Source organism: Thamnophis elegans, chromosome 10 (genome assembly GCF_009769535.1).
Source record: "Thamnophis elegans isolate rThaEle1 chromosome 10, rThaEle1.pri, whole genome shotgun sequence".
Lineage (NCBI taxonomy): Eukaryota > Metazoa > Chordata > Lepidosauria > Squamata > Colubridae > Thamnophis > Thamnophis elegans.
In genome coordinates, this window is record NC_045550.1 from 585,232 (window position 1) to 603,054 (window position 17,823).

Consider the following 17,823-nt stretch of genomic DNA (forward strand, 5'->3'; position numbering starts at 1 on the left):
CTTGTGCATGCATAGGTGGGTGGGCATGTGTGCGTGATAGTGTGTTAGCCATCACTGTGCTAGGCAGTACACATAGGCCTCAACGTAACAACCACAATTGAGCCCAATGTTTTGTTGTGTTAAGTGAATTTTGCCCCGTTTTACACCAGTTAAAGCAGTGTTTCTCAACCTTGGCAACTTGAAGATGTCTGGACCTCAACTCCCAGAATTCCCCAGCCAGCATTCGCTGGCTGGGGAATTCTGGGAGTTGAGGTCCAGACATCTTCAAGTTGCCAAGGTTGAGAAACACTGAGTTAAGGGAATCACTGAAGTTGTTAAGTTAGTAACACGGTTGTTAAGTGAGTCTCGCTTCCCCATCGACTTTGCTTGTCAGAAGTTCACAGAAGGTGATCACCACACTGCAACCATCACAAAAAATAGGAGCCCATTGTTTGTTTTTAACTTTATGGCCTTGGCAACATTCTGTGGTTACACTGTAGGAAATCAGCACCACCCCCCTCCCTTAGAAAAATGAAACATCCTGGGAAATATTGAAAAGGCAGAATATTATATTTCCCCTGGGTCAGAAATGGAGAAACCTGTTTTTAAGGCAGGAAATGGACTCACTCTTAACAGCCCCCACCTTTCTCAATGGGCCACTAGGGGCCCTAAGCTACTCTACATAACAAAGATAGGATTAGCCTTCCACAGAAACTCACCACACGGCAGAGAGAGTATAAAGCCAGGAACTTTCAGCATCTCACTTTTTCTTCTTCTTTACCCAACATCTGGAAGCATGTGACCCTCCCCCCCCCTTTTCTGTTCAGGGGCTCAAGCCACGTGATCCTGTCCACCATTAAACCATCTTTCCAAGCAGCCTCCATGTCTCCAGTCTCTTTTTCCCCACTTGGAGCTGAAGAAAAGTTTCTTCCAAAAACACGATGCAATTTTTAGTCCTTTTTGCTCATTTCCAGGGTTTAGTTCCAGTTTCAGGGGGGGGAAATGCACATTGGATAAAATATATTGTTATTATTATTATTGTTATAATTATTATATCATATCTGGTACGCCCTCTCCGCAAATACCAGCGCTGACTCCAAATTCAGAAGCTTCACGAGAGATCTTGGATCAGGGCAAAGTCTGCTTGGCCTGTCAATCAACGCCCCCCCCCCCCAAAAAAAGGGGGAGGCGGGCCCGCAGTTCACAAAGGGTTAAAAGTTCCTTGGGAGCCAAAGCGGATAAACAAGTGAGGCGCCCGCCCGAAAAGAGCAGCGCGCGGGAGGGAGACGTGGAACACACAGTCAAAGTTTAGCCAGAGGCGAGGCGGGATCCCTTTCAGCCTCCGTCCAATCGAGGGCGGCTCACCCACCCACCGCCGACCAATCCCGCCCCTTCGCCAACCCCCCCCCCACTTCAGCCAATCCGGAGGGAAGCGAGAAGACGCTGAACAACAGCGTGGTGGGCGGGCCCTTCTTTGTTTTCGTTAGATTCCCTCAGCTGAGGTCCCTCCCCTCCCCTCCCCCCTCCCCCACAGACACACACCGAACGACTTTAAATGCGTGGCGGGGGCGGAGAAAGTCCCGCTGCTTTCTAGAGACCGCGATCCTTCCCGGGGCTCGATCGCGGATATACCGATCGATCGTTCCGAGCGGCGGCCGGCCTCCGCAGCCTCTTCAGAAGACGCCCCGCCCACCCCGGGGAGGGGAGGGGGAGGGGGCGTGGCGGAGAGTGGTTCCGGCAGCCAATCGGGGCGCCCCGTTCCCCTCTGACGTCAGAACCCCCAGAGCCACGGCGGAGAGCGAGGATCGAGGAGCGGCCGAGCGGAGGAGCCTCGAGCGGAGCCAGCCGCCAAAAGAGCCCCCGGAGCGTCTCCGGCGGGACCGCTCGCCGCTGGCCGGAGCCGGAGAGCAACTTGGGAGGAGGAGGAGAAGAAGAGAGCCCGGAATAGAAGCGCCTCTGCTGCCGCCAGCGATGTCCTCGGGGGAGGAGAACCTGCAGGGTGAGAGAGACCCCCGTCCCCTCCCCTCCCCTCCCCTCCCGGACCCTCCGCAGAGGGACCTCTCAGAAGTTATTCTTCCCCAGGCTCCCCCAGCCCTTCCCCCCCCCCGGATCAATGCTAATATTCCCCCCAGGACAGGTGGTCCTCGACTTACAACGTCTCGGTTAGTGACCGCTCCCCACGGCACTGAAAATAAGGGGGGCTTACGGCCGTTTCCCACGCTTACGACCAAAAAAAGGGGACCTACGGCCGTTTCCCACACTTACGACCAAAAAAGGGGACCTACGGCCGTTTTCCACACTTATGACCAAAAAAGGGGGACTTACGGCCGTTTTTCACACTTACGACCAAAAAAAGGGGACCTACGGCCGTTTCCCACACTTACGACCAAAAAAAGGGGACCTACGGCCGTTTCCCACACTTATGACCAAAAAAGGGACTTATGGCAGTTTTCCACACTTACGACCAAAAAAGGGGACTTACGGTCGTTTTCCACACTTATGACCAAAAAAGGGACTTATGGCAGTTTTCCACACTTATGACCAAAAAAGGGACTTATGGCAGTTTTCCACACTTACGACCAAAAAAGGGACTTATGGCAGTTTTCCACACTTACGACCAAAAAAGGGGACTTACGGTCGTTTTCCACACTTATGACCAAAAAAGGGACTTATGGCAGTTTTCCACACTTATGACCAAAAAAGGGACTTATGGCAGTTTTCCACACTTATGACCAAAAAAGGGACTTATGGCAGTTTTCCACACTTACGACCAAAAAAAGGGGGCTTACGGCTGTTTTCCACACTTACGACCAAAAAAGGGGACTTACGGTCGTTTTCCACACTTATGACCAAAAAAGGGACTTATGGCAGTTTTCCACACTTATGACCAAAAAAGGGACTTATGGCAGTTTTCCACACTTACGACCAAAAAAGGGGACTTACGGTCGTTTTCCACACTTACAACCAAAAAAGGGACTTATGGCAGTTTTCCACACTTATGACCAAAAAAGGGACTTATGGCAGTTTTCCACACTTACGACCAAAAAAAGGGGGCTTACGGCTGTTTTCCACACTTACGACCAAAAAAGGGGACTTACGGTCGTTTTCCACACTTATGACCAAAAAAGGGACTTATGGCAGTTTTCCACACTTACAACCAAAAAAGGGGACTTACGGCCGTTTTCCACACTTACGACCAAAAAAAGGGGGCTTACGGCTGTTTTCCACACTTATGACCAAAAAAGGGACTTATGGCAGTTTTCCACACTTAAAACCAAACAAGGGGACCTACGGCCGTTTTCCACACTTATGACCAAAAAAGGGACTTATGGCAGTTTTCCACACTTATGACCAAAAAAGGGACTTATGGCAGTTTTCCACACTTACGACCAAAAAAAGGGGGCTTACGGCTGTTTTCCACACTTACGACCAAAAAAGGGGACTTACGGTCGTTTTCCACACTTATGACCAAAAAAGGGACTTATGGCAGTTTTCCACACTTACAACCAAAAAAGGGGACTTACGGCCGTTTTCCACACTTACGACCAAAAAAAGGGGGCTTACGGCTGTTTTCCACACTTATGACCAAAAAAGGGACTTATGGCAGTTTTCCACACTTACGACCAAAAAAAGGGGGCTTACGGCTGTTTTCCACACTTATGACCAAAAAAGGGACTTATGGCAGTTTTCCACACTTAAAACCAAACAAGGGGACCTACGGCCGTTTTCCACACTTATGACCAAAAAAGGGACTTATGGCAGTTTTCCACACTTACGACCAAAAAAGGGGACTTATGGCAGTTTTCCACACTTACAACCAAAAAAGGGGACTTACGGCCGTTTTCCACACTTACGACCAAAAAAAGGGGGCTTACGGCTGTTTTCCACACTTATGACCAAAAAAGGGACTTATGGCAGTTTTCCACACTTACGACCAAAAAAAGGGGGCTTACGGCTGTTTTCCACACTTATGACCAAAAAAGGGACTTATGGCAGTTTTCCACACTTAAAACCAAACAAGGGGACCTACGGCCGTTTTCCACACTTATGACCAAAAAAGGGACTTATGGCAGTTTTCCACACTTACGACCAAAAAAGGGGACTTATGGCAGTTTTCCACACTTACAACCAAAAAAGGGGACTTACGGCCGTTTTCCACACTTACAACCAAAAAAAGGGGGCTTACGGCTGTTTTCCACACTTATGACCAAAAAAGGGACTTATGGCAGTTTTCCACACTTAAAACCAAACAAGGGGACTTATGGCAGTTTCCCACACTTACGACCAAAAAAGGGGGCTTACGGCCATTTTTCACACTTACGACCAAAAATGGGGGACTTACGGCCGTTTTCCATACTTAAAGACGGTGGCAGCATCCCCATGGCTCAGGTGATTTAGATTTGGGTGCTTTGACCGCTGATTCGTTTTCAGGACGGCCGTCGTTTCCCGGGATCCCGCGATTTCCCCCTTGCGCAACTTTTGGGTGAACAAAGTCAATGGGGAGGAAACCGGATTCATTGAGCGACCGTCGTGTGACTAATATATAACGACTGCAGGGGTTGAGTTAACAGCAGGGCAAGAAAGCGGCTCGTAAAATGGGTCAAAACTCACTTAACGAATGCCTCGCTTGGCAGCATAAATTGTGGGCTCCCTTGTGGTCATAAGTCGAGGACTACCTACAATTAACATTTCCCTAGGATTGTTTCTGGAGGGCAGGAGAAACAAAGGAAATACCGAATGCCCCGGAGTTGCCTTTGTGTCATTCAGGATTTCCTCTGTTTCTCGGAGCTCCCAAACTCTGGATTTGGGGGAGTTTTTCTTGCCTTTGAGTAGTTGGCTTTTGCCTGGGCCAGCTGGGAAGCCAGCAAGGGAGGAAGGTTTTAAAACAGCCGGAGTTTATTGGAAGGGGAGAGAAGGCAGACCTGTGGTTGTAACTCTGTGGCTGTGTGCCACGGGATCCCTGGGTGTGTGACTCAGCCCTTTCCTAATCACTTTCAGAGTTGTAAATAATTGGCCTTGGAACTTATTGACACATCTGGGCTGGTTCAGAGCTGACTTCATGGGATTTACAGCCCCACGTAGAATAAACGTGGAAGTAGATTGCAACATACCCTAAGGGACTTTTCCCCATTTTTAGATGATGTTTGTAAACAATGTTAGAGGTTATCTTCTCCTGGGGTTTGGTCACTTAATGTGCCAAAGGAAAAGTCAGCACAGAATTATTGTTTTTATTATTATTATTATTGTTTTCACCTTTTATTGCCATTGTTTGTGAAGGAAAGTATCAGGCTATTGTCCAACTTGAGAGAAGTTTTCTTGAGCTTTCCAAATGTATTTTTTCATATTTTTAAATTTTATTTACAAACATGTAAAATACACACACACAAAACTTAGATGTATACCACATTTACACAATACAATACGAACAGGAGATTCCTTCCTTCTTTCTAATAGCAATTGCCAATCGATATAGCTCACTTTATATTGTTTCCCCTTCTATTATATTTCATTTGTTCTTAACCCTCTTATCTTACTCCCCTGTCTGCTATATTGGCTGATTATTACCTCTAGTAAGTTTAAACCACTTGGATACATCTATATGTGTGTTAATTCTCCTTAACTACTATTTTGGGGCTTTGTTGCCTCCCTTCATTGATCCTTGTTTCTTTCCTCCATCCACCTACACCATTTATCCCATATCTGGTAGTTTTCTGTTTCTCCTTTTCCCTGGATTCCTTTTGTTAATTTGTCCATTTCAGCATAGTCCATAACCTTTCTTCTTATTTCCTCTTTGTTTGGAATTAATTTGTTTTTCCATTTCTGGGCAAAGGCAATCCTTGCTGCCATAATTATATGTAATATTAAATACTGAATTTATTTTTTTATATTTCACAGTCATTATTCCTAATAAAAAAAACCTTCAGGTTTCCATTCTATTTTAACACCAAATATTTGGTGCTGCTTACTGTCACTTGATACAAAGACTTCCTTGGGAATCATTCTAATGGATTTTGGTTGGAACTTTTGAATAGGCAGGTACAATGTATTGGCAGGTTGATGTGTATTCCACAGGAAGGATACAGGGAGCACACACGCACACTAGATACGATACATCCACACAATGTCACCCTCCCTTCCCACTAAAAGAAATTTAAATTGAATCTTTGCTACTGGACACTTAAGACTATAGAAACAAATGTATATTCTCCAGAGAAACTTAAATGAGAGAATAAATTAATTATACATGCAGAGTTTATATAAGATGTAAAATCTAGTACTTTTTGCCACCACATGGCATACTTTATATTTTGTGAAGTATGCAGTTTCAGCCTTGTTTTTTTGGTGTACAGAGTAGATAAGGCCCGAATCTGGCTTTTAAGGATTATCTCTTTTTTAATGAATGCTGTTATTCAAAGAGCATGTATTATCCTCTTTTCCAATTTCCTTATTCCAAGTTAAGTGGATAGATATACCGTACTTGACTTTCCATTCTCCTCTCTTGCAGTTTTGTTAGCTAATTCCTCCTAAGGCTCCAAAAATAGGCTGGAAGAGAAATTCAGCGCCTGTGGCTTTTCTCAAAATTATGCCAGTGAAAAAAGCATTGTCTGTTAATTTGCAGCCTGCCACATTTAGATCAAAGTTCTGGGTAGCTTTTATTTGCCTGAGCATTGTGAGCAAGAGCTGAACTGAAGCTTTTTATAATGTCGGTTGAATTTTGTGAGGAAATGTTTCCCGAGACTGTTTATTTTTCAGGTTGGCCTAGGGAGGAATTTTTTTTTGGTTAACGTTCTGCAGTAAATTAAATGGGATATGTTGTGTGAATGCAATCTATATCTTAAGATCTGATAACAAAGATGCTCCATGCTGTCTGGTCTCTTCTCCTTTCTTTCTGCCCATCTGACTTCCTGTTTTCCCCTTCTGTTCCTGAGCATCCTGAGAATTGCAATCCACAGAAATAGGCCAATGAACAGAACTGTAAAATATACAGTTGGGACAGAAAGCTGTCCATCAAAAAAAAAAAAAAAAAAAAAAAGGAAGACAGATGTTTGGATGTAAGAATGTTTTCTGATAGTTCAGTTTGTCATTTCATTATGGTTCCACAAACCCCGTTTTCCAGCGTGATTTCGCCCCACTTGCCTTAAAGTTAGCTTATTCTCATTTAAATCATTGTTACGCTTCCAGCAACTAAAAGTGTGGTCTGTTCCATACAGATTTTTCTACTAGTGGCATAGCCAATTACTGTTCACAATGATAATTAATACCAGTCTGTTGTGGTTCCATCCCGCCTTTTAAAAACGCACAAGCATTTTAAGTAAACTTGAAAAGATTTAAAATGAGAATGGTCGCATCTTGTGAAATCAGCTTGCTGTACATTAAAAGGATCACCTGTTTATTTTGCAGAGTTAGAAACCAGGCGTGTGAGTTCTGAGTGACCTTGGGCCAGGCAGCCCCTCTCAACCCAACTCACCTCACCTCACGGGGGTTTGGTTGTGGGGAAAATAGAGGGGGAAAGCGTCAGATACGTTCCCTTCCTTCGAGTTATTTATAAAAGCAATAAAGGCAGGTTAAAAAATCTTTAAAGAAAGATTTTATACCGTATAGCCATTAGAGTGCTTGTGTTGTAAATATAGAAGCACAGCTTTTGTTCTGAGCAACACAGCATTGCACGAGATGGATATAAAATACTTATGCAGGGAGTCACCACACATCATTGCAACAGAGTTTTATTATTAACAGGCAACAAGCTGGGCATTCTTTGTACCTGCTGAAAATGCCAGCGAAGGAGGCCGTGAAGTCGGGCACGAAGTGGAAAGTCAACAACGGAAAGTGCTTGGTTTCCTAACAAACCCTCGTGGCTCTTGTTCTTTCTCAATGTTTACCAAGCAGGGTCCTGGGTAGAACTGCACTTCAGCAGCAATGGGAACGGTGGCGGTGGGCAGCCGGCCAGCCAGGAGCAAGTTCCTGCTTCGGTTTCTATTTATAACGGTGACATGGAGAAGATCCTTCTGGATGCCCAGCATGAGTCTGGAAGAAGCAGCTCGCGAGAGAGCTCTCACTGCGACAGGTACTCCGAACACAGCCTGCTCACAGCGCATCCTCTCTCCTTTCGGCTGAAGGCACAGGTAGTCCTCCACCTACGGCCACAGTTGAGCCCAAAATTTCAGCTCATTTAAACTCGTTAAATGAGTTTCGCCCCCTTTTGAGACCTTTCTTGCCACCGTTGTTCATTTGCATATTTTTTTACTTTATTTAAATTTGCATTTCCAAGTTTACGGTTTTTTTTTTTTTTTTGCATAATATTTTTATTTCCATTTCATTCTATACAATCAGATGTTTACTGTGCATAACCGGGGCATATAACATTGAGTAATAGACACAGCCCTCACTTATACAGAAAATGCCCCCTACAATACAAACCCAATATACCACCTCGGCCCACCATACGCCCTCTTTCATCCCCCTCCAACTTTCATTCTTCCTTCTCTCATACCCCTCTACTACCTACTTCCCCTCCCCCTCTATCTAACCCTGACCCTATCACTCCCTCTCTTAATCCATTCCCTCCCTTCCTCCTCCTCCTCCTCTCTCTCACCCTCTCCACCCTCCTTCTTCTTTCACTCAGCTCCTCCCTTTGGTGTACTTCTATTACCTTCCAATATATTCGGTTTGTTCTGTTTTAACACTAACATTAAAAAGCCACAGTATACAAGTGCAACCATGTACCTTAAAGTTTAACACATATTATGTTTCCCCCCTCCCCCCCTCCCCCTAGATCCCCACCTCCCTTCCCTCCCCCCGACTTCCCAGAGCCCGTACACGGTATAACTTTTTGACAATCACAGTCTAAAATATCTCTACATTGAACTCAGCTTCTTGCCACCATTGTTAAGTGAATCCCTGCAGCTGCTAAGTTAGTAACACGGTTGTTAAGTGAATCTAGCAATTGACTTTGCTTGCCAGAAGGTTGCCAAACGGTGGTCACATGACCTCCAGGACACTGCAACCGTCATAAATGCGAGTCAGTTGCCAAGTGTCTGGATTCTGGTCATGTGACCCTAGGGATGCTGCATTTGCCCTAAGTGTGAAAAACAGCCATAAGTCACTTTTCCCAGTGCCGTTGTAACTTTGAACGGTCATTAAATGAACTGTTGTAAGTTGAGGACTACCTTAACCTTCTGGCTAACCTCTAGAGCAGTGTTTCTCAACCTTGGCCACTTGAAGATGTCCGGACTTCAACTCCCAGAGCATTCGCTGGCTGGGGAATTCTGGGAGTTGAAGTCCGGACATCTTCAAGTGGCCAAGGTTGAGAAACACTGCTCTAGATATTTCAATTGTGTTTTTACCAGTCATAGGCAATGCTTCTCCATGAGTCTTATCAAGGATAATGGGAGTTGTAGTCTAAAAAAACGGAAAGGTACCGGGCTGGGGAAGTGAATGTATGGCCTGAGGTTCTGCTCGGCCTATTTAGGTTCTTGAAAGCCGTGGGGTCTTAATTTAAGCAAGGCCAACTTTTGATTTGATTTGTCTGGGGGGGAAAGTCTTCTAAATGGCTCTGTTACAAGTCTGGTCAGGGTGATGATGAAATGGTCCCTGGTCTTGCAGCTGATGCCCTTCCTCCTGATTGGAGGCAAGGTTATCTTGCCCACTTTTCCCTTTTTAGGTTCAACTTTTTATTTAAACAAAACTGGGGTCGCTTATTAAGTGAGAGATTCCAAAGCTAACCAGGGACACGGCTGCGGAGAACGAAGGGATATTGTGAAACTAAGCAAATGTTAGATTAGGTGGCTGTCTGCCTCTTTGGGACCAGCTCCAGACCTGATTACATTGGGGATGTTGTTGGCTTTTGAGAAAAACTTTAAAGAAAGCTTCTTTTGGGAAACTTTTGTGAGCGTTCATAGGAATTTGAGTCTTGCTCCATTTCCTGAGCTGCAACCAGTTTTTACTCTCATCTCGATCCCCATCAAAGAGGGGGCTAGATATTGGCTGGGACTAATCTGCCTCCACCTCAATCCAGCCCATACACTATGGCCATGCTTATCAGGGGGGTGGGGGGGGATACCAAGTTGCAAAACTTCTCCCTATAAGCTCTCATTTTGTCTTCACAACTGCTAGGGAATGTTAAGCATAACAGAGGAACAGTAGTACAATGGTTAAGAAGCCTTTGGAGGTGTCCCATATTTTTCTTTATACTTTTATACTTTATACTTCCATCATAGCAACTTGCATGCTTGCCAGCTGGCCTTCGCACATGCCAGAGCCCTGTGAACCCCCAAGACCAGCTGGCTGGTGTGTGTGCGCATGCTGGTCACCTGGTCTTTGGATTTCCGGTGCTCTGGCGCATGGGAAAACCACCTGGCCAGCACACATGCATGTACCAGAAGCCAGGTGGCCGGCGTGTGCATGCACACTGGCCAGCTGTTCTTTAGGTTTCCAGGGCTCTGGCACGCAGGTGTGCAAGCACACACAGACATTCTGGTTTGGGGACTCGGTGCCAAAAAGGTTCGCCATCCCTGATCTAAAGTGTAGCCTGTCAGTCATGAGTTGCTTTTGGTGCCTTTCTAGCCACATAAAAGTGCTTGAAATAAATTAACAATAGCAATAGCAATAGCAGTTAGACTTATATACCGCTTCATAGGGTATCAGCCCTCTCTAAGCGGTTTACAGAGTCAGCATATCGCCCCCAACAACAATCCTATTTTACCCAACTCGGAAGGATGGAAGGCTGAGTCAACCTTGAGCCGGTGAGATTTGAACAGCCGAACTGCAGAACTGCAGTCAGCTGAAGTAGCCTGCAGTGCTGCATTTAACCACTGCGCCATCTCGGCTCTCAAAAAGAGGGAGCCCAGATAAACAACTCTTTGCATTCCAAAGCTTGTGAGTAGAAGCGTAGATTTAACCACACAACCACTATAAACAGTAGTGGTGATGTACCTGGCCACTTATCTGCCATGGGGCAAGATACTTATCCATGGTTAATTGGACTCTGGTGTAAGTTAATTGGGTGCAGTGGGATTGCTCAACACCCAGAACCATAAAATAACCCAGGGATTGAATTTCCACAGTGCGTTACGTTTAAAGGTGATTAGCTGGTTTGTGTGTTTTGCAAACACAGCCGCAAAAAGATGGAGCTATTCAGGATTAGAGAACTGGACCAGACTAAACTTAACAGAAGTGCCTTTTTATAGATTAAAAGTTACATGTAAATTAAAATGCATTTCAAGTCAAAACAGGATTATTGCATAATAGGGACTGATAATTGTGAAGGGAAAGCTTAAGCCTTTTCTATGTAATATGATGAAAGTGGGAGCTACCTATTCTCAATTGACACTATGAGGGATTCCAGGAACAATTAAGTACTAATTATTATTATTTTTTGCATTTTAGATGACTTTATTTAGGGAAGAAACAAGCAATTACCAAACCACTTGTGGTATTTGCTCAATCAGACTCCCTTTGTATAGATTGAACACACTAAAGATTTGGGGGAAAAACTACTGCTTTTTCACAAAACCAGAATTGCTACCCATTTACCTTGGGAAGATGTCCCTTTTTAAAAAAAAAAAATCTGTCCCTTTTTCCAAGGTGCTCCAGAATGTATAACATCCTTATTCCTATTACTGTTCTTATCACAATAAAAAGGCAGGTTAGACTGCAAGATTTTAGGCAGCCTTTTAAACTTTATTGGGATGTGAAGTTATCCTGGTAAAACATGAATCAGTAAATCTTGTTTCTTGGTTATTTTCATTTTTCCTCCTCGCCCCCCCCCCCCAAGCCCACCACGTTCCCAGACACCTCAGGATGTTCACAGGACTTCAGAAGCGGAGAGTCGTGCCAGCGGAGAAAAGAACAGTTCTCAGGTAAAGTCTAAATAAAAATGGGTTTTGGTGTGTGTCGTGATGTTCTTTGAAGAAAATCCCTTCTTCCTGGGCGATTGCATTTTCTGCAGAGTCTCATTTATAGCTGGGAAATGTGCTTGGTAGTTTTTAGCAGAGAGTTTTGGCACACAGTTTGGAAAATCACTGCATGAACGACACAGTCATATTGGGAACTATCTACACACTGATGCTACTCGGAGGAAAATGCAGCTGCTGGAATTTTGTTTGCTCCAAGCCCGTAACTCCGGCTTAGCAAAATTTGCTCCCGATACCCTTTGAGCTTCTCTGCAGCGTTTCTGTTGCTGTGAGAGATCCAGTTAGCATGTAGGAAGCCAATTGATCCTCTTTAACGAGGAATCTTTCATGCTGGAAAAACTTTCCATTTGTGAGGTGGCTTTGGCTATTTCTCAGTTGTGACTACCTCATTCAGACACCAGAGAATCTCTCTTGTCAAGATCTGTCCTCATCTGTCCTCAGACTTGGTTGAATTAGCTTGCCTTGATTTGAATTTTATAGAGCAGTAGAGTATTGTCAGATTGTGAAATCAGGCTTCCAAGTTCATGATGATTTAACATCAGATATAAAATGTGAGCTCATTGCATGGATGAGAAGGTCTGTATAGATAAGAGAAAGATATTAGATAGATGATAGAAGATAGCAATAGCACCTAGACTTATATATTGCTTTACAGCCCTCTCTAAGCGGTTTACAGAGAGTCAGCCTCTTGCCCCCAACAATCTGGGTCCTCCTTTCACCCACCTCGGAAGGATGGAAGGCTGAGTCAACCCTGAGCCTGGTGAGATTCGATCTGCCAAACTGCTGGCAGCCGGTGATCAGCAGAAGTAGCCTTCAGTACTGCACTCTAACCACTGCCCCACCGTGTCTCTTAGGTAGATGATAGAAAGGGATAAATAGATGAAAGACATATGATAGATCAATAGACTGATAGATGATGCTGTAGATCAGGGCTGTCAAACTCCCAGCCTGCAGGCTGGATGCGCCATGCACTGGCCACGCCCACTCCCGGTTTAGCGAAGGAGAAAAAAGTCCTGATACATCACGTGATGCAGCTGTGACAATGTAAGTTTGACACCCTTGCAGTAGATAGATGATAGATAGATGATATAGAAGATAGATGATATTATAGACAGACAGACTGGGTGGGTGGATGGATGGATTCATGTGGCGCACTCTTTATTATTTATTTGTGGCTTCTCCAGCTGCTTCTCTTTTGAGACTTTGTGCCTGTTTAATACCTTCTTTATTCAAACTCTGTACTTGTATTTCTACTATGAAACTCTAGGAAAAGCCACAACACCTTTAAGGAACAGCCAAATGGTTGTCTATCCTGGATCCAAAGTCCCCTTGTCCACTTATAGACCTCTGTTCTGAGAAGGGAGCCAGCTCACTTGATTCTACCTATCTTCGTTTTAGTCTGAGGAAGATTTTCTGGAAAGGAGGAGAGAAGTTGAACGGCTCTTGAAGAAAAATTCAGATTGGATGTGGGACTGGTCGAGCAGGCCGGAGAATATTCCCCCCAAGTGAGTGATCTTGATAATGGACAATGCAGATTTGTTTCTTTCCATTATTATAAATACATAAATGGGACCGCAAACAGTTATGGATTAAAAATGTTTTTGTCTTCTCCTAAACCAGGGAATTTCTCTTTAAACACCCTAAGCGCGCAGGTACACTCAGCATGAGAAACACAAGCGTCATGAAGAAGGGAGGCATATTTTCTGCAGAATTCTTGAAGATTTTCTTGCCATCTCTGCTGCTCTCCCATCTGCTCGCCATTGGATTAGGGTAAGGATTCACTCGGGTCCTCTATTCTGACAGCCAGAAATCTTGTGGGCTGTATCGGCAACGCCTCCTGGACTCCTCATAGGACTCTCGGAGACAGGGAGAGACCACTGCTCACTAGCACAACACGTTACTTAGGTGTTACAAAAGATGCGGTGTTCACTCCGTGACGATTCCAGGTAGGAGTGAAAAAGCTGCTGTTCACAATCCTGGAAAGCTCGAAGCCACGAGGTCATTTGGGAACTCAGTCACTAAAATTCCGTAGTTTACAGAGTGGACCAAAAGAGGGGAATCCGGTTTAGGATTCCATGGTTGGTAGTCCAGATGTTGCTGAAATGCAACTTCAAGCATCCACAGGAAGCCAAATTGATGATGAAGGAGGCTGGGAATTGTACTCAACATCTGAAGTCATCAGGTGCCTGCTTCTGAGTAGACCACATATTGGTATTGTAATTTTGCAGCATATTGCCTTCCCCCTTTTTAAAAAGTATTTTATAAAAACACCCTGCTTTTATAAGTGTTAATGTGCAGAAAATATTTAGCTGGCAGCTAATCCATACCCTGCTTTGCATATGTACTCCATATGTACAGGTAGTCTTAAGTTCATAAAACCTAACTACATGATAGCTTCAAGTCTGTTGAGAATCCACTCCGAGTCTTCCTAGTGACTCCTCTCAGATATCAACCACATCATTTTCTGCATTGTACAACTTCACAGGTGTGTCTGTTATTGTTCATAAGACCAAATCATTGGGTTTTTTTCCCCATTACACTGTTGCAGTTTTGCAAACAGTGGTTATTACTCATAAATCCACAGGTTTATGAAACAATCTAATTTGTTATATAATTAAACTACAGGCTAATGGAATGGTCCTGTGATAGATTATAGAGATGAATGTGAAATCGGTGGAAAACATGTTTCAGTACAAGTAATCCTCGACTTACAACCATAATTGCACCTTATAGTAAGTCATGCAGGTTGCTGAGCGGGTCACCATGTGACTGACCATGCCTGCTTTTGTGATCTTTTTGCTACGGTTGTTAAACAGACATCACAATCACTAACAAATGCAATGCTTGTTAAGCAAACCCATTGTACCGAAGGGGCATTTTTTTTTCTGGAAACACAAAGAAATGCTTGTTTCTGCTAAAAACCATGCATTGCAGGGATGTGACCAGTAGGCACTGCAAATGGCTGCAAAGGCAGGCCAGGAGCCCAGCATCCAAAATGGGATGATGTGACTGAGGCCATCAGAACTTCTAAACCAAGTCACGTGTACCTTTTGGGGGGGATCTATCATCACTAAGTGACCAGTCATAAGTCAAGGAATACCTTTAGTGTTATCTGGGCTGATATGGATTCTAATGTACGTCAAGAAAATGTTTGAACAATTACATTCGAAAATAACATCTAGAGCAGTGTTTCTCAACCTTGGCAACTTGAAGATGTCTGGACTTCAACTCCCAGAATTCCCCAGCCAGCGAATGCTGGCTGGGGAATTCTGGGAGTTGAAGTCCGGACATCTTCAAGTTGCCAAGGTTGAGAAACACTGATCTAGAGTCTGGGAATGCCAGTTGAAATTCTGACAGTTGAAATCCACACATCTTAAAGCTACCAAAATTGAAAAAAATATTGTAGTCCACTTTTGAGTGATTTGTGCCTGATAAACTGACTTGCATTCATGAGAAAAGAGGTGAGGTTGAAAATGCAGAACTCTTACTGGCGGTTTTTGTGTTTCAGGATCTATATTGGGAAACGGCTGACAATCACAGCTTCCAGCAGCTCCTTGTAAAACGAAATGAATTCATCTCTTTTGCAAATCACGACTCACTTCATCCAGGCATTATAAAGTGGTGAACCGAACAGAAGAAACCTCCAAATGTATAATCATAATATGACAATGTGTGTTTTATTGCGTAAAGGGATCTTGCAAAAGAAAAGGAGGATTACCCAATTACCCCAACTGCTCTTATATATAAATTCTGATTTGCACAATTTAAGATATAGCGTAGCTTAGATCAGGAGTGAGGAACCAAAACTTCCAGGAAGCTCCAACTTTGGGCCAGTCGCAAAGGACGTTGGGGAGATTTTGTTCAGCATGTGCAGTGGCCCACATTTCATTATCCCTGCTTGACAAATTTTTCTTTGTTGCTATTATTGCAAGAATGAACAGTGTAGCAAACAAAAAAAAAACACGAAAATATTCTGTGAACTGTGAACATCTGGGGAGGGATCCATGTACAATTTGTTTTTGTCCAGTTTTGAAAAGATTCGTAATGATTAGTTGTGGAAAAGACACCACTTTTTTTTTGAAAGAAAGCTATGGTCAACAAAAGTAGAATGGCCTTAAATTTCTTAAGAATACGTTTATGCTATTTGAGATGAAATGAATTACTGAGATGCTTTGAAATATAAAAAATGAATCAGTAGAGTGTTTTGATATATGTATGTCTTAATATGGAACCTTTTCTTTCTCTTTCCAGCAAAAGTTTGTATGCAGCTGTTGAGACAACGGTTTTAGTAAATACGTAATCTGATTTTTCTCAAAGTCAGAAAACTTGTAAGAAAGGAATTTCTTCCAAGAAGCTCCTTGTGGGAAAATAGCATTAAGCCATTCCATTTTCCCCTCTGACTGGTGAATAGAAATCTCTCATCTCTGACTTGCAAGGCATTGCTTCCTGTCCTAGGCCATCCCCAGTGAGTCATAGTGGGTCTGCCTTTTTAATCACAAACGCTGCAGCTGTTGGCCATTGGTCCGGTCTGTGTGAATATATAGGAAGGTACTCAGGGTGAACGGCCGCAGTTACCAAAGAAATAGCTGTTTGTCAGGTGCTGTCTTACCTTTTCCATGTTGGTTCTTTCTTTCTTTCTTTCTTTCTTTCTTTCTTTCTTTCTTTCTTTCTTTCTTTCTTTCTTTCTCTTTCTTTCTTTCTCTCTCTCTCTCTCTCTGCTGTGGATGTGTAAGGAGCTGGGAATAGAGAGAGAGAGAGCATGGCTTTTCCTCTCTCCTGCACATTGCTGTGTTACTCTAGATGTGCAGCAGGCCAGGTCCCTGTTATAAGGAATGGAAGCACAATGAGCATAATGGCCAGGCATAGAGCTCTGATGTTACCCACACATTCTTTCCACGTCTTCATCGTATTATCTGGCAGAAAAGTTAAGGAAGGTTCATTTCTAGTCTGAAAAGGGTCTTCTGTGATTTTCATGTTCTGTTCATCAGGAGGGCGTGCAAAGCAGGAGTGGGGTGTGTGGCCCAGGCAGGCTTCCCCATTCCTTGCGGGCTACAAAAAAAGGGGAGTTAAATGAGCAGGGCTTTTGTGCTAGAGGTTCTGGACAGAGTTTCAATAATCCCTAAAAGAAAATGATATTTTAAGGGAGAATATTCTTGCGCTGAAAGCTTTGAGCAAAGGCCACAATAGTTTTAAGGGCTCTGGTTACACATTTTAGTTGCCTGGCTTCTGACCTAGTAAGACTCGAGATTTACTCGTACATAAATGAAAACAATGCATTGTGGCCTCTGTTGCTTTTATTTAAAGGTCTTATTGTTCATCGGTCACAATAAAGGATGAGAATTCGCTCAGCAATTAACACGATGCAACTTGTTCAAATAAAGTGTCGTTAAAAATAATAGCTGCCTTAGCTTTCTGTGTGAAGGCAGCCTCTGGGCTACAGCACGCATAGCATTGGAAAAAGGCTGGCTTGATTTAATACTCTCATAGCTAGTCTCTCAAGAGGGCTTAATTTAAACCTTCATGTTGGAAAGTGTTTGAGGGGGTAGAATATCAGTTAAAAAGTCAAGATGGTGGCTGCCTTGTTACCCATCAAAACGAGGCCTCACCCCCTTTTTATCTGCGCTACATTAAGGAGCTGGGATTTCAGTCACGCAATGGCAGCAGCTGTATTTTTTTTTAATTTTTGACCCCCTGAATATTCTGCCATTCTAGAATCCAGAGTTTGTTTTGCTCCTTTTTGGGGGGGGGGAGGGAGGGGCACAGGATGCCTAGAAGGCATGATTAGGATCTACCTTTATTCTTTCTGTAGTATTGGTATATATATTTTTCTTGCACCAATTTTGATCTTATTTGGTACATGATTTATTTTATGCTCAAGTTAGAACTGGAATGAATAACTGATACTGTGCCCCGTAAATCATCCTGTTGCAAT

At 43.7% G+C, this 17,823-nt stretch overlaps 1 protein-coding gene across 1 annotated transcript; it reads left to right on the forward strand.

Moving 5' to 3' along the window:
* The first annotated feature begins 1,736 nt into the window (after nt 1-1,736).
* BNIP3 (BCL2 interacting protein 3) lies at nt 1,737-17,145 on the forward strand. The gene is made up of 6 exons (XM_032225010.1): nt 1,737-1,978; nt 7,867-8,044; nt 11,753-11,837; nt 13,290-13,396; nt 13,512-13,661; nt 15,400-17,145. Exons 1-6 carry the CDS (start codon nt 1,951-1,953, stop codon nt 15,449-15,451), a joined length of 600 nt encoding a protein of 199 aa, XP_032080901.1. The 5' UTR covers nt 1,737-1,950; the 3' UTR covers nt 15,452-17,145.
* The last annotated feature ends 678 nt before the right edge of the window (nt 17,146-17,823 follow it).

Excerpts from the sequence above, each read along its gene's own strand:
- BNIP3 (XM_032225010.1), top strand. The coding sequence starts at position 1,951 with ATGTCCTCGGGGGAGGAGAACCTGCAGG. Across the intron at positions 8,045-11,752 it reads GAGAGCTCTCACTGCGACAG|CCCACCACGTTCCCAGACAC; the intron begins GTACTCCGAACA and ends CCCCCCCCCAAG. Across the intron at positions 11,838-13,289 it reads GAGAAAAGAACAGTTCTCAG|TCTGAGGAAGATTTTCTGGA; the intron begins GTAAAGTCTAAA and ends TCTTCGTTTTAG.